Source organism: Staurois parvus, unplaced genomic scaffold, assembly GCF_062004578.1.
Source record: "Staurois parvus isolate SC_StPar_1 unplaced genomic scaffold, SC_StPar_1.0 ptg001421l, whole genome shotgun sequence".
Classification (NCBI taxonomy): domain Eukaryota; kingdom Metazoa; phylum Chordata; class Amphibia; order Anura; family Ranidae; genus Staurois; species Staurois parvus.
In genome coordinates this window covers 90,775-106,364 of record NW_028319217.1, presented here as the reverse complement: position 1 = coordinate 106,364, position 15,590 = coordinate 90,775, and the positions used below count along the sequence as shown (strand labels likewise).

Below are 15,590 nucleotides of genomic sequence, written 5' to 3'. Positions count from 1 at the left end.
TCCTGGGAGTTTACGATCTAAGAGGGAGGGGCCGATCCTGGGAGTTTACGATCTAAGAGGGAGGGGCTTTTCCTGGGAGTTTACGATCTAAGAGGGAGGGGCCGATCCTGGGAGCTTACGATCTAAGAGGGAGGGGCTGATCCTGGGAGCTTACGATCTAAGAGGGAGGGGCCGATCCTGGGAGCTTACGATCTAAGAGGGAGGGGCTGATCCTGGGAGCTTACGATCTAAGAGGGAGGGGCCGATCCTCGGAGCTTACGATCTAAGAGGGAGGGGCTGATCCTGGGAGCTTACGATCTAAGAGGGAGGGGCCGATCCTGGGAGCTTACGATCTAAGAGGGAGGGGCTGATCCTGGGAGCTTACGATCTAAGAGGGAGGGACTGATCCTGGGAGCTTACGATCTAAGAGGGAGGGACTGATCCTGGGAGCTTACAATCTAAGAGGGAGGGGCTGATCCTGGGAGCTTACACTGTAAGAGGGAGGGGCTGATCCTGGGAGCTTACAATCTAAGAGGGAGGGGCTGATCCTGGGAGCTTACAATCTAAGAGGGAGGGGCCTGATCCTGGGAGCTTACAATCTAAGAGGGAGGGGCTGATCCTGGGAGCTTACAATCTAAAAGGGAGGGGCTAGTGGTACAAAAGGTAGTAACTGTGGGGGATGGACTTGTTGGAAGAGTAGAAGATTCCATTATTAGCTGAGGGCAGGATAGGCTTCCCTGAAGAGATCGATTTTCAGAGATCGCCTAAAAGTGAGCAGAGTAGGCGATAGTCTGATAAATTGGGGTAGAGAATTCCAGAGGATGGGGGAAGCTCTGGAGAAGTCCTGGAGACAAGCATGGGAGGAGGAGATAAGGGAGCTAGAGAGCAGGAGGTTGTGCGAGGAGCGGAGAGGACGGTTTGGGTGATATTTGGAGACAAGATCGGTGATGTTGCACATTCCAGTTCACCTACAAAGGAATGAAGATCAGGATTTGCTGACATTAAAATACATATAAAAAAGTTGAAGGAAACATTGCAAGAAAAGTGGAGGCGATAAACGACGCTCACTGTCACTCTCCCCATTTGCTGGCATTGGGGGGGGGGGGTAAAATGGTTCTTCGGCTTTCTTCGCTTTGCTGTTTCTTATTTTGCTTGAATAAATCGTTGTATAATCAGGAAATCGTCCAAAAAGCAGATAAAAGGCCGTTCCAGCCATTAACAGGCATCTTCCCGCTAACCTCATTCCTGATCCCGCGCACTCCCCAGCCCCCCCTCCTGATATCTTTAATTATTGTTTTTCTTGTTTTCTGCACAGTTATGTAAAAGTCTAATTATGGGATTAATTATTTTTACTGTAATAATTGGGGGCAGAGAAGGACAAAAGCAGGGAAGCATGGACAGGGATGGTCAGGGATGGGGACCTTGTATTGTGTTGGTGACTCAATCCTCTTCATCTACGGAGAATTCTTTATACACAATTATCTTTTATCTCTTCTACAGAAACATTATAGTAACACTATTTTTAGTATCTTTGTCTGTGAAGAAATATACAAATTCTGTTTAAAACTGGAAGAAAAACAAATCAGTTCATCTCATATCATGTTTACCACGGGACTATCATTCTCCACCATTTTAAATCCGCTCCCCTTCAGTCTTGTACAGGTGTACCGGCTCCTCCCCTTCAGTCTTGCACAGGTGTACCGGCTCCTCCCCTTCAGTCTTGCACAAGTGTACCGGCTCCTCCCCTTCAGTCTTGCACAGGTGTACCGGCTCCTCCCCTTCAGTCTTGCACAGGTGTACCGGCTCCTCCCCTTCAGTCTTGCACAGGTGTACCGGCTCCTCCCCTTCATTCTTGCACAGGTGTTCCGGCTCCTCCCCTTCAGTCTTGCACAGGTGTACCGGCTCCTCCCCTTCAGTCTTGCACAAGTGTACCGGCTCCTCCCCTTCAGTCTTGCACAGGTGTACCGGCTCCTCCCCTTCAGTCTTGCACAGGTGTACCGGCTCCTCCCCTTCAGTCTTGCACAGGTGTACCGGCTCCTCCCCTTCAGTCTTGCACATGTGTACCGGCTCCTCCCCTTCAGTCTTGCACAGGTGTACCGGCTCCTCCCCTTCTGTCTTGCACAGGTGTACTGGCTCCTCCCCTTCAGTCTTGCACAGGTGTACCGGCTCCTCCCCTTCATTCTTGCACAGGTGTTCCGGCTCCTCCCCTTCATTCTTGCACAGGTGTTCCGGCTCCTCCCCTTCAGTCTTGCACAGGTGTACCGGCTCCTCCCCTTCAGTCTTGCACAAGTGTACCGGCTCCTCCCCTTCAGTCTTGCACAGGTGTACCGGCTCCTCCCCTTCAGTCTTGCACAGGTGTACCGGCTCCTCCCCTTCAGTCTTGCACAGGTGTACCGGCTCCTCCCATTCAGTCTTGCACAGGTGTACCGGCTCCTCCCCTTCAGTCTTGCACAGGTGTACCGGCTCCTCCCCTTCAGTCTTGCACAGGTATACCGGCTCCTCCCCTTCAGTCTTGCACAGGTGTACCGGCTCCTCCCCTTCATTCTTGCACAGGTGTTCCGGCTCCTCCCCTTCATTCTTGCACAGGTGTTCCGGCTCCTCCCCTTCAGTCTTGCACAGGTGTACCGGCTCCTCCCCTTCAGTCTTGCACAAGTGTACCGGCTCCTCCCCTTCAGTCTTGCACAGGTGTACCGGCTCCTCCCCTTCAGTCTTGCACAGGTGTACCGGCTCCTCCCCTTCAGTCTTGCACAGGTGTACCGGCTCCTCCCCTTCAGTCTTGCACAGGGGTACCGACTCCTCCCCTTCAGTCTTGCACAGGTGTACCGGCTCCTCCCCTTCAGTCTTGCACAAGTGTACCGGCTCCTCCCCTTCAGTCTTGCACAGGTGTACCAGCTCCTCCCCTTCAGTCTTGCACAGGTGTTCCGGCTCCTCCCCTTCAGTCTTGCACAGGTGTACAGGCTCCTCCCCTTCAGTCTTGCACAAGTGTACCGCCTCCTCCCCTTCAGTCTTGCACAGGTGTACCGTCTCCACCCCTTCAGTCTTGCACAGGTGTACCAGCTCCTCCCCTTCAGTCTTGCACAGGTGTTCCAGCTCCTCCCCTTCAGTCTTGCACAGGTGTACAGGCTCCTCCCCTTCAGTCTTGCACAAGTGTACCGGCTCCTCCCCTTCAGTCTTGCACAGGTGTACCGTCTCCTCCCCTTCAGTCTTGCACAGGTGTACCGGCTCCTCCCCTTCAGTCTTGCACAAGTATACCGGCTCCTCCCCTTCAGTCTTGCACAGGTGTACCGGCTCCTCCCCTTCAGTCTTGCACAGGTGTACCGGCTCCTCCCCTTCAGTCTTGCACAGGTGTACCAGCTCCTCCCCTTCAGTCTTGCACAGGTGTTCCGGCTCCTCCCCTTCAGTCTTGCACAGGTGTACAGGCTCCTCCCCTTCAGTCTTGCACAAGTGTACCTGCTCCTCCCCTTCAGTCTTGCACAGGTGTACCGTCTCCTCCCCTTCAGTCTTGCACAGGTGTACCGGCTCCTCCCCTTCAGTCTTGCACAGGTGTACCAGCTCCTCCCCTTCAGTCTTGCACAGGTGTTCCAGCTCCTCCCCTTCAGTCTTGCACAGGTGTACAGGCTCCTCTCCTTCAGTCTTGCACAGGTGTACTGGCTCCTCCCCTTCAGTCTTGCACAGGTGTACCGGCTCCTCCCCTTCAGTCTTGCGCAGGTGTACCGGCTCCTCCCCTTCAGTCTTGCGCAAGTGTACCGGCTCCTCCCCTTCAGTCTTTCACAGGATTCTCAGCTCCTCCCCTTCAGTCTTTCACAGGTGTCTCGGCTCCTCCCTTTCAGTCTTGCACAGGTGTACCGACTCCTCCCCTTCAGTCTTGCACAGGTGTACCTGCTCCTCCCCTTCAGTCGTGCACAGGTATACCAGCTCCTCCCCTTCAGTCTTGCACAGGTGTACCCCAAGTATTGTCCCCGCCCCCCCATATATACACTATATTGCCCCAAGTATTGGGCTGCCGGCCTTTCCACACACATGACCTTTAATGGCCCCCCAGTCTTAGTCCGTAGGGTTCAATATTGAGTTGACCCCGCCCTTTCCACACACATGACCTTTAATTGTCCTCCAGTCTTAGTCCGTAGGGTTCAATATTGAGTTGGCCCCGCCCTTTCCACACACATGACCTTTAATGGCCCCCCCAGTCTTAGTCCGTAGGGTTCAATATTGAGTTGGCCCCGCCCTTTGCAGCTATAACAGCTTCAACTCTTCTGGGAAGGCCCCCCACAAGGTTTAGGAGGGTGTCTATGGGAAGGTTGGACCATTCTTCCAGAAGCACATTTGTCAGGTCAGGCACTGATGTCGGGGGAGGGGGCCTGGCTCGCAGTCTCCGCCCTAATTCATCCCAAAGGTGTTCTATGGGGTTGAGGTCAGGACTCTGTGCAGGACAGTCAAGTTCCTCCACCCCAAACTGGCTCCTCCATGTCTTTATGGACCTTGCTTTGTGCACTGGTGGGCAGTCATGTTGGAACAGGAAGGGGCCATCCCCAAACTCTTCCCACAAAGTTGGGAGCATGAAATTGTCCAAAATGTCACCTTAAGAGTTCCCTTCACTGGAACTAGGGGGCCAAGCCCAACCCCTGAAAAACAACCCCACACCATAATCCCCCCTCCACCAAACTTTACACTTGGCACAATGCAGTCAGGCAAGTACCGTTCTCCTGGCAACCACCAAACCCAGACACGGCCATCGGATTGCCAGACAGAGAAGCGTGATTGGTCACTCCAGAGGACACGTCTCCTCTGCTCTAGAGTCCAGTGGCGGCGTGCTTTACACCACGGCATCCGACGCTTTGCATTGCACTTGGTGATGGAAGGCTTGGATGCAGCTGCTCGGCCATGGAAACCCATTCCATGAAGCTCTCTACACACTGTTGTTGGGCTCATCTGAAGGCCACACCAAGTTTGGAGGTCTTTAGCTATTGACTCTGCAGACAGTTGGTGACTTCTGCGCACTGTGCGCTTCAGCATGCGCTGACCCCGCCCTGTCATGTGACGTGACCTACCACTTGGTGGCTGAGTGGCTGTTGTTCCCAGTTGCTTCCACTTTGTTATAATCCCACTAACAGTTGAGCGTGGAATATTTAGTAGCCAGGAAATGTCACGGATGGACTTATTGCCCAGGTGGCCACCTATCACGGGACCACGCTTGGAGTCACTGAGCTCCTGAGAGCGACCCATTCTTTCACCAATGTTTGTAGAAGCCGTCTGCATGCCTAGGGGCTTGATTGTATACACCTGTGTCCATGGAGGGGATTGGAACACCTGAATCACATGATATGGAGGGGATTGGAACACCTGAATCACATGATATGGAGGGGATTGGGACACCTGAATCACATGATATGGAGGGGATTGGAACACCTGAATCACATGATATGGAAGGGGTTGGAACACCTGAATCACATGATTGGGAGGGGATTGGAACACCTGAATCACATGATTGGGAGGGAATTGGAACACCTGAATCACATGATATGTAGGGGATTGGAACACCTGAATCACGTGATATGGAGGGGATTGGAACACCTAAATCATGTGATATGGAGGGGATTGGAACACATGTATCACATGATTGGGAGGGGATTGGAACACCTGAATCACATGATATGGAGGGGATTGGAACACCTGAATCACATGATTGGGAGGGGATTGGAACACCCGAATCACATGATTGGGAGGGGATTGGAACACCTGAATCACATGATTGGGAGGGGATTGGAACACCTGAATCACATGATTGGGAGGGCAGGACCAAAACTTGGGATAATATAGTTTTGGTCTATTTGATATTCGGAAGGTTATATTCTGTTTTATTCTATACTATTGTTTAATTCGCTTTTGGAATTAATTTCTTTTATTCATTTCCTAATTCGATTCTAATTCAGTTCGACTGAATTCTGAAAATTCTTATCAGTATTCAAATTTATTCTATTCAGAATTTGAAAGATGATTTTGTTCCCTCTATTTTATTATATTATATTATTTTCTATTCTTTTCACATGTATTCTATTCCAAATTCGACTTCTGTAAAATGATTATATTCTGCTTTACTCTATTCTATTGTTTTGTTTCCTATTCCATCCTTTTCTAGTCTCATGTAATCTATTCTATCCGAAATTCAAATTTCAGAAGGTTACATTCTATTTTATTCTATTGTTTTTTTTTTCTATTCTATTCTCTTTTTTTCTATTCTTTTATGTTCTACTGTTTTTGTTTTGGAATTCGAGTTGAATTGCATTAGAATCCCAGTCAGATTCAAATTTTGTTTCATTGTTTGGATTCCTTACTATTGTAATTCGGATACATCTGAATTTTTGAATAACAAAAAATTTGTCCGAATTTCGATTCAGAAAGAAACAAACCGCATGTGTCCCGTATTCCGAAATGTACAAAATATAACTGAATACTGACATGTATAGGTAATACCGCCAGGGGTAGGTGATCCCGGGAATATCTGGTTGTAGGTGATCCCGGGAATATCTGGTTGTAGGTGATCCCGGGAATATCTGGTTGCAGGTGATCCCGGGAATATCTGGTTGTAGGTGATCCCGGGAATGTCTGGTTGCAGGTGATCCCGGGAATGTCTGGTTGCAGTTGATCCCGGGAATATCTGGTTGCAGGTGATCCCGGGAATATCTGGTTGTAGGTGATCCCGGGAATATCTGGTTGCAGGTGATCCCGGGAATATCTGGTTGCAGGTGATCCCGGGAATATCTGGTTGCAGGAGATCCCGGGAATATCTGGTTGTAGGTGATCCCGGGAATATCTGGTTGTAGGTGATCCCGGGAATATCTGGTTGCAGTTGATCCCGGGAATATCTGGTTGTAGGTGATCCCGGGAATATCTGGTTGCAGGTGATCCCGGGAATATCTGGTTGTAGGTGATCCCGGGAATATCTGGTTGTAGGTGATCCCGGGAATATCTGGTGGCAGGTGATCCCGGGAATATCTGGTTGCAGGTGATCCCGGGAATATCTGGTTGCAGGTGATCCCGGGAATATCTGGTTGTCTCCCGGGGGGATCAGGGAAGAAGTTACTTCCCCCCATAGGAGTGAATTGGATCATGTTTTATTGGGGGAGGGGCTTCCTCTGGATGGACTGTGGGTGGAGGATTGTGTATATGGAGGTTTTTCTCGTTTTTTTCCTGTATATATCCTGTAGAAAGCTGGATTTAGTGAACGTGTCGCCTCCTTTGTCCGCAGGGTCTGGTGGAGCAACTGGAAGCGTCTGACAACATACACAGCGTAGAATCGGCAATACGGAGCCTGTTCGGTCTGACCCAGGAAGGAGCCCGGCTCTGCCATCTGGTAGCTCAGGTGAGATCAGCCAATCAGTTCATCTGAGAAATGCGTCCTGAACACAAGGCTGCATGGGGGGGGGGGCAGATGTCTTGTCAAAATTATCATTATCTTCTCAAATCTGCAGCTTTCAATAAAATAATCCCTTCTGATCCCGCCATAGAGGCACTTCCTGTTATAGGGTGACAACGCTCTGTCCCTGCCTCCCAATTATGCTCCTGCGTTGTCACCCGGACACACAGGCTTCCCATGGAGTTGTCTGAAGTTTCATTAGGAAAACATTAAAAAATATAAATAATATAAAAAAGAAATGTAAATGATGCCGCTGGGGGGGGGGGGGGGGGCTGGGATCCTATTCATTTCTAGATTGGTGTCTGAAGAGATGGAAGTATCAGATTGCTTTTTGTGGTTATTAACTAGATGGATGGATGGACGGATGGAGGGATGGATGGATGGACGGATGGAGGGATGGATGGATGGACGGATGGAGGGATGGATGGAGGGATGGAAGGAAGGATGGATGGAAGGACGGATGGATGGATGGATGGAAGGATAGACCAATGGATGGATGGATAGACGGCTGAATGGATGGACAGCTGGATGGATGGACGGCTGGATGGATGGACGGCTGGATGGATGGATGGATGGACGGATAGATGGATGGATGGACGGATGGATGGACGGATGGATGGATGGACGGCTGGATGGATGGACGGATAGATGGATGGATGGACGGATGGATGGACGGATGGATAGACGGCTGGATGGATAGATGGATGGATGGATGGATGGGTGGACGGATAGATGGAAGGATGGATGGATGGAAGGATGGATGGATGGATGGATGGACAGACGGATGGATGGACGGATAGACGGATAGATGGAAGGATGGATGGATGGAAGGATGGATGGATGGACAGACGGATGGATGGACGGATAGACGGATAGATGGAAGGACGGAAGGATGGGTAGATATATATTGATATAGATGATGGACAGATTCCCAGCATGTATCCAGTGAAGATATAAGCCCTTCATGGGGCGGGAGACTTGCTGAAATAAAAGGTCATTCTCTCTGCAGACGGCGGCTGAGCGTTTGAGTGATTTAGCGTGTAATACCGCGGAGAGCGGATCGGCGAGCCTTTGGCGGCGCGGGACACGACAGTGCGCTGACCCAACATTTAGAAACAGATTATACCCGGCGGGGTCAGCAATGAAATGATCTTTGAACAACTCTCTGTGTGAAGACGTCTTCAGACGGATATTTCTCATCATCCTCCGGGGGAGCCGAGACGAAGGAAGAAATGTAACAATCTGTAGCTGAGGAGAGTCATGTGATGGCGGCGGATGTCTGCCGTGTGATTGGCGCAGGAAGACGTTCGCCCCGGGCGGGTTATATCGACAGAATTCAGGAAGAATACGAACATTTCAGTAACTATAAAGTCGTATTAAACCCCAAAGCAAACATTTATTATTTACCGATCCTTAGGTGTGGCGGCTGCATTAGTTTTCTTTTTAGGCTTTCTTCCCTTGAAGCTTCCCGAGAGCCATGTTTGCGCATTCACAGGAAACCACACGCTAAGTGATGATGGGCTGCGTGTTCAAGTTGAATGTGAGTGCGACTTGAACATGGGTCATTCCTGTGTTCACCGAGCACACGGACAATACATTCGGCAGGCTGTTCGCTCATCGCGCCCCATGATGCATTGCATCCTGACAGTGCATTCTGATTGGCCAAAGCATTGCATCTGTCACAGGGCATGATGACATCACAAGGGGGTGGGGTGATCCAGCCTCTGATCACAGGGCATGACATCACAAGGGGGCGGGGTGATCCAGCCCCCGATCACAGAGCATGACATTACGAGGGGGCGGGGTTATCCAGCCCCCGATCACAGGGCATGACATCACAAGGGGGCGGGGTGATCCAGCCCCTTTTCACAGGGTATGATGACATCTCAAGAGGGCGGGATGATCCAGCCACTGGTCACAGGGCATGACATCACAAGGGGGCGGGGTGATCCAGCCCCCGATCACAGGGCATGACATCACGAGGGGGCGGGGTGATTCAGTCCCTGATCACAGGGCATGACATCACGAGGGGGTGGGGTGATCCAGCCCCTGATCACAGGACATGACATCACAAGGGGGCGGGGTGATCCAGCCCCTGATCACAGGGCATGATGACATCACAAGGGGGCGGGGTGATCCACCCCTGATCACAGGACATGACATCACAAGGGGGCGGGGTGATCCACCCCTGATCACAGGACATGACATCACAAGGGGGCGGGGTGATCCAGCCCCTGATCACAGGGCATGATGACATCACAAGGGGGCAGAGTGATCCAGCCCCTGATCACAGGGCATGGTGACATCACAAGGGGGCAGAGTGATCCAGCCCCTGATCACAGGGCATGATGACATCACAAGGGGGCAGAGTGATCCAGCCCCTGATCACAGGGCATGATGACATCACAAGGGGGCAGAGTGATCCAGCCCCCCTTGTGCCATCATCACCCTATTTAAGAACTGTCATCACAGCGCAGTTGTCAGATGGTTGCCAGCGTCGAGGGCGGAGCAGATTTTTTTATTTTTGTGGGGGGGAGGGGGATGGTTAGGCAGGGCAAAATGACATGACCTTTAACCCTGGTTCACACCGTTGCAACTCGTCATACGATTCAACAGTTTTAAATCACATGACAAGCCGCACCAGGGGCGGACTGACCGAGGGCCCGGGGTCAGTAGGGGCCCCATGAGATGCCCATGGTACCTTTTTCATAGGCTTTTTTGAGTTTGGGCAAGGACACAGGGGCCCCATGATCCCCTATTGCCCGGGGGCCCCATGAGTTGTCAGTCCGCCCCTGACCCGCACCCTATTATTCGCAATGGAACCGTTCAAATTGGTGCAACTCTGACTTTGCGGGAAAAAAATGTTCCTGCGCTTTTTTTTTTTGCGATTTCAGGAGCACCTTCCATAGACATCTGTGCAGGAAGTTAGGACGTTGGGCAAGTCGCACTAACATGCGGTTTTACCATCGTGCGACTTCACATGATTTCAACATTGGATTCAGTGTGAATCGTCAGTTCAGTGCACCCTCCGTGCGCTTCATTTGCTTTTTTCCCGCATCCAAAACGCACAGAAAGTCGGTGATATGGTGGTCGATGTCATAGTTCACATCAGCGCTTGCAGTTCCGGATGCAGAAAACAGTAGAACTGGCTGCATTTTTTCTGCGCAGAACTGCAACGCAGTAAAACGCATCAAAAATGCACTGGAACGCACCAAAAATGCACTGGAACGCACCAAAAATGCACCGGAACGCACCAAAAACGCACTGGAAAGCACATGTCCCTACTTAATTGAAGAAAAGGAAAAAGGGGAAAAAATTAACTGGAATACATAAAACACGCACTGGAACACGTCAAAAACACGCATGCAACAACGCACTGGAACGCATCTGGCCTGCGTTTCTATAGTGTGCACCTTAGGGTGAAGGTCGGCTTCCAGCCCACCTGGGGAACGAGCGATCGTTTTGCCTTTAGACCGCCACAAATTCGTCAGCTTCGGCGTCCGTTAGGCGAGGGCTCTTTGGAAAGTCTAAGCGCCGTCTGTTCGATCGGTAAACAGGAAATTGCGCGGTTTGTTGGCACTGGCAGCGCGCTCGGAAGACGATCGAATTGCTTTGTAAATATTTTGCCCTTTGAATGGCGCTGCGGCCCAGGTAACGCCATACTGCCCCTTTGTCTGCGGCTGGCACAGCCGACGTCTCTGAATGGAGGATGTAATAGAACGCTCACCGTGGGCGCCGCGCCCACCTCCGGCTTTGTCGTGTCTGTTGGGGGGCTGTTATGACTTTTGGGGGGGGGGGGAGGACACCGCCACGTGTTACACGGGAATCCCGGATCCTGTTCCACGTCTCGTATTTCTCTCCGTCAATAAGTTTGTCTCATTCATTAGAAAGTAAACAGAAGTGATAATGTCTTCTTCACAATAGAGCGCGATCAGTGGCGGGCGTGGTGGACGCGGGGCGGGCGTGGTGGACGCGGGGCGCGCAGAGGCCACGGAGGTAAATAAACAGTTCGGGATTCTCTTTGTAACATTTCTACTATAGAGATGAACTATCCGGACATTGGGATAGGCCGCTACAGACCCGCGCCAGAGAAATACAGCGTGACCACGGAGAGGTACATGAAGTAGGGGGATGACGTTCCTGGAGAAAGTGCAGCTCCGGGTTCCCCACAGTACTGGCCGCAGAATGAAGAACCCAAGCATTTGGTCACAAAGTCCTCACTACACGCTCACCTCACCGAGGATCCCGCATCAGACCTCTCCTCCGCCACGTGGCTAGCGGCGGGTTTCTGCCAGAGTGCCAACACTGACCAATCAGGAGCCAGATCTCCAGAGTGGTGCCACCTGAAGTTGGGAGGGGACACGCGGCTCAAGGAGGAATGACCACACTTCATCCAAGCTGCTGCTCGTACCTCAATCTTCATGCTTCCCTGTTTCAGCCTCTGGGGACCCCGTGTGTTCTAATGTGCGTCATCTAGTGACCCCTGTGCACCCCATGACCCCTGTGCACCCCATGACCCCTGTGTACCCCATGATTCCTGTGTAATCTAGTGACCCCAGTGCACCCCATGACCCCTGTGCACCCCAGACCATCCTGTGTAATCTAGTGACCCCTGTGCACTCCATGACCCCTGTGCACTCCATGACCCCTGTGCACCCCATGACCCCTGTGTACCCCATGATTCCTGTGTAATCTAGTGACCCCAGTGCACCCCATGACCCCTGTGCACCCCAGATCATCCTGTGTAATCTAGTGACCCCAGTGTACCCCATGACCCCAGTGCACCCCATGACCCCTGTGTACCCCAGACCATCCTGTGTAATCTAGTGACCCCAGTGCACCCCATGACCCCTGTGCACCCTATGACTCCTGTGTACCCAGGACCATCTTGTGTAATCTAGTGACCCCAGTGCACCCCATGACTCCTGTGCACCCTATGACTCCTGTGTAATCTAGTGACCCCTGTGTACCCCATGACCCCTGTGCACCCCATGACTCCTGTGTACCCCAGACCATCCTGTGTAATCTAGTGACCCCAGTGCACCCCATGACCCCTGTGCACCCCATGACCCCTGTGTACCCCAGACCATCCTGTGTAATCTAGTGACCCCAGTGCACCCCATGACTCCTGTGCACCCTATGACTCCTGTGTAATCTAGTGACCCCTGTGTACCCCATGACCCCTGTGCACCCCATGACTCCTGTGTACCCCATGACTCCTGTGTAATCTAGTGACCCCAGTGCACCCCATGACCCCTGTGTACCCCATGACTCCTGTGTAATCTAGTGACCCCTGTGTACCCCATGACCCCTGTGTACCCCATGACCCCTGTGTACCCCAGACCATCCTGTGTAATCTAGTGACCCCAGTGCACCCCATGACCCCTGTGCACCCCATGACTCCTGTGTACCCCAGAGCAGAGGGAGAGGAACTCTGAGCTCCGATTCCCCCTATCCACAGAGAACATTTGACTTTTTGTTGCATGGTCAGCACTGTAGGGAATTTGTGGCAGCTTTCATCCCAAGAAAAGTAAATAATTCAACTCATAAAATTACTTATTCAGGAGGTGACTAACATAATGTTGGACATTTCAGTAGAATCTGCATAGATCGCTGTACATATTAGGTAGGAAGCAGAACCTGCATAGATCGCTGTACATATTAGGTAGGAAGCAGAACCTGCATAGATCGCTGTACATATTAGGTAGGAAGCAGAACCTGCATAGATCACTGTACATATTAGGTAGGAAGCAGAACCTGCATAGATCACTGTACATATTAGGTAGGAAGCAGAACCTGCATAGATCATTGTACATATTAGGTAGGAAGCAGAACCTGCATAGATCGCTGTACATATTAGGTAGGAAGCAGAACCTGCATATATAACAAACCATTATGGATTGCCAGACGTATAGATTACGCAGCACACACATCGAGAGGATTGATCTCTTTCATGTATTTCCAATCAATAATAATTCGATTGATCGAGTTTATTTTTGCTGCCTCCTTATGTTTCCTCCGTGTGGTTTTCTGCACAATTCGCATTCCACGCGCACTTCCCCCTCCCCCCCCCCCGCGCCACGCTCGCTGTCAGTCAGCGGTTAGCCTTCCCGCCCAATCAGCGTAGAGGTTCTGCTCGGGCGCGGGGACACATTCCGGGTACCTCCTGCTAATTGCAGCCAGCGGCGTCTGACCGCGATGACGGTCAGATAATGAGGCAGCGCTGACTCCCCGGCACACAGCGACTTTTGCTACCGTGACCGCGCGTCTGACTCCTTCGTCAGTTTTAATTACATTGGTATTTACAGATGTGAAAAGTCAATTGTGTTAATAATGGGAGTGCGCCCACGTAGGGGGCGTTTCATCGCCGGGGGTCGCGTTCTACATCGGGCGCTGGCGGTTTGTCTGTCGGAGACGGTGGGTGGGCCGTCTTTAGCGTGGAGAGAGATATGGGGGGAAAAATGTTTTTGGTGTAAAGCTGAATACGCAGATAAAATACGCGCATGGAGTCGGCACGCCAGCCGAGCGGTTTGTATTCCTGTCCATCCAATGCGACACGAAGGGGACAGGCTGCTGACCTGACTCTTCTCTGCTCCAGTAATTACATAGAACTTGGTCACTTCCCGGCCCCCGCGCTCTGATTGGACAGTGAAGGAGCAGCAGGATACTGATGAGTCATCCTCTCTGCTTGTAAGGGGGTGTTAGAGCATTCCTCAGTTTAGCCACTAGGTGGCACCCTCTTAAAAATACTGTGTAGTGAGCAGAGGAGGAGGGGTGGAGTAGTCATTGCATGGTAAGGGACTTTACATGTGAGGGGAGGATGGGGGGTGGAGTAGTCCTTGCCTGGTAAGGGACTTTACATGTGAGGGGAGGATGGGGGGTGGAGTAGTCCTTGCCTGGTAAGGGACTGTACATGTGAGTGGAGGATGGGAGGTGGAGTAGTCATTGCATGATAAGGGACTGTACATGTGAGGGGAGGATGGGGGGTGTAGTAGTCATTGCATGGTAAGGGACTGTACATGTGAGGGGAGGATGGGGGGAGGAGTAATCATTGCATGGTAAGGGACTGTACATGTGAGGGGAGGATGGGGGGAGGAGTAGTCATTGCTTAGTAAGGGCTGTACATGTGAGTGGAGGATGGGAGGTGGAGTAGTCCTTGCCTGGTAAGGGACTGTACATGTGAGGGGAGGATGGGGGGTGTAGTAGTCATTGCTTAGTAAGGGACTTTACATGTGAGGGGAGGATGGGGGGTGGAGTAGTCCTTGCCTGGTAAGGGACTGTACATGTGAGAGGGTGGGGGGTGGAGTAGTCCTTGCCTGGTAAGGGACTGTACATGTGAGGGGAGGATGGGGGGTGGAGTAGTCATTGCATGGTAAGGAACTGTACATGTGAGTGGAGGATGGGGGGTGGAGTAGTCACTGCTTAGTAAGGGACTTTACATGTGAGGGGAGGATGGGGGGTGGAGTAGTCATTGCTTAGTAAGGGACTGTACATGTGAGGGGAGGATGGGAGGTGGAGTAGTCATTGCTTAGTAAGGGACTGTACATGTGAGGGGAGGATGGGGGGAGGAGTAGTCATTGCTTAGTAAGGGACTGTACATGTGAGGGGAGGATGGGGGGCAGGGGCGGACTGACCATTTGGGAACTTGGGCACTGCCCAAAGGCCCGGGGTCAGTAGGGGGCCCCATGAGATGCCCCTGGTACCTTTTTCATAGGCCTTTTTGAGTTTGGGCAAGGACACAGGGGTCCCATTATCCCCTATTGCCTGGGGGGCCCCATGAGTTGTCAGTCCGCCCCTGATGGGCGGTGTAGTCATTGCTTAGTAAGGGACTGTACATGTGAGGGGAGGATGGGGGGTGGAGTAGTCATTGCATGGTAAGGGACTGAACATGTAAGTGGAGGATGGGAGGTGGAGTAGTCCTTGCATGGTAAGGGACTGTACATGTGAGGGGAGGATGGGGGGTGGAGTAGTCATTGCATGGTAAGGGACTGTACATGTGAGTGGAGGATGGGAGGTGGAGTAGTCCTTGCATGGTAAGGGACTGTACATGTGAGTGGAGGATGGGGGGTGGAGTAGTCCTTGCCTGGTAAGGGACTGTATATGTGAGGGAAGGATGGGAGGTGGAGTAGTCCTTGCCTGGTAAGCAATCACACAGAGAAAAGAAAAAGATCGACATCATGACCTGTGATATGATTAT

The 15,590-nt window shown here is 51.8% G+C and overlaps 1 protein-coding gene across 4 annotated transcripts in view; it reads left to right on the top strand.

Moving 5' to 3' along the window:
• Positions 1–15,590, top strand: part of INSC (INSC spindle orientation adaptor protein) — a 232,448-nt gene that overhangs the window by 134,856 nt on the left and 82,002 nt on the right. For all 4 annotated transcript variants that reach the window (XM_089662061.1, XM_089662064.1, XM_089662060.1 and 1 more), the window contains one exon: positions 7,226–7,339. In XM_089662061.1, the coding sequence (XP_089518187.1) occupies positions 7,226–7,339 (114 nt within the window). The remainder of the gene's footprint in view (positions 1–7,225; positions 7,340–15,590) is intronic.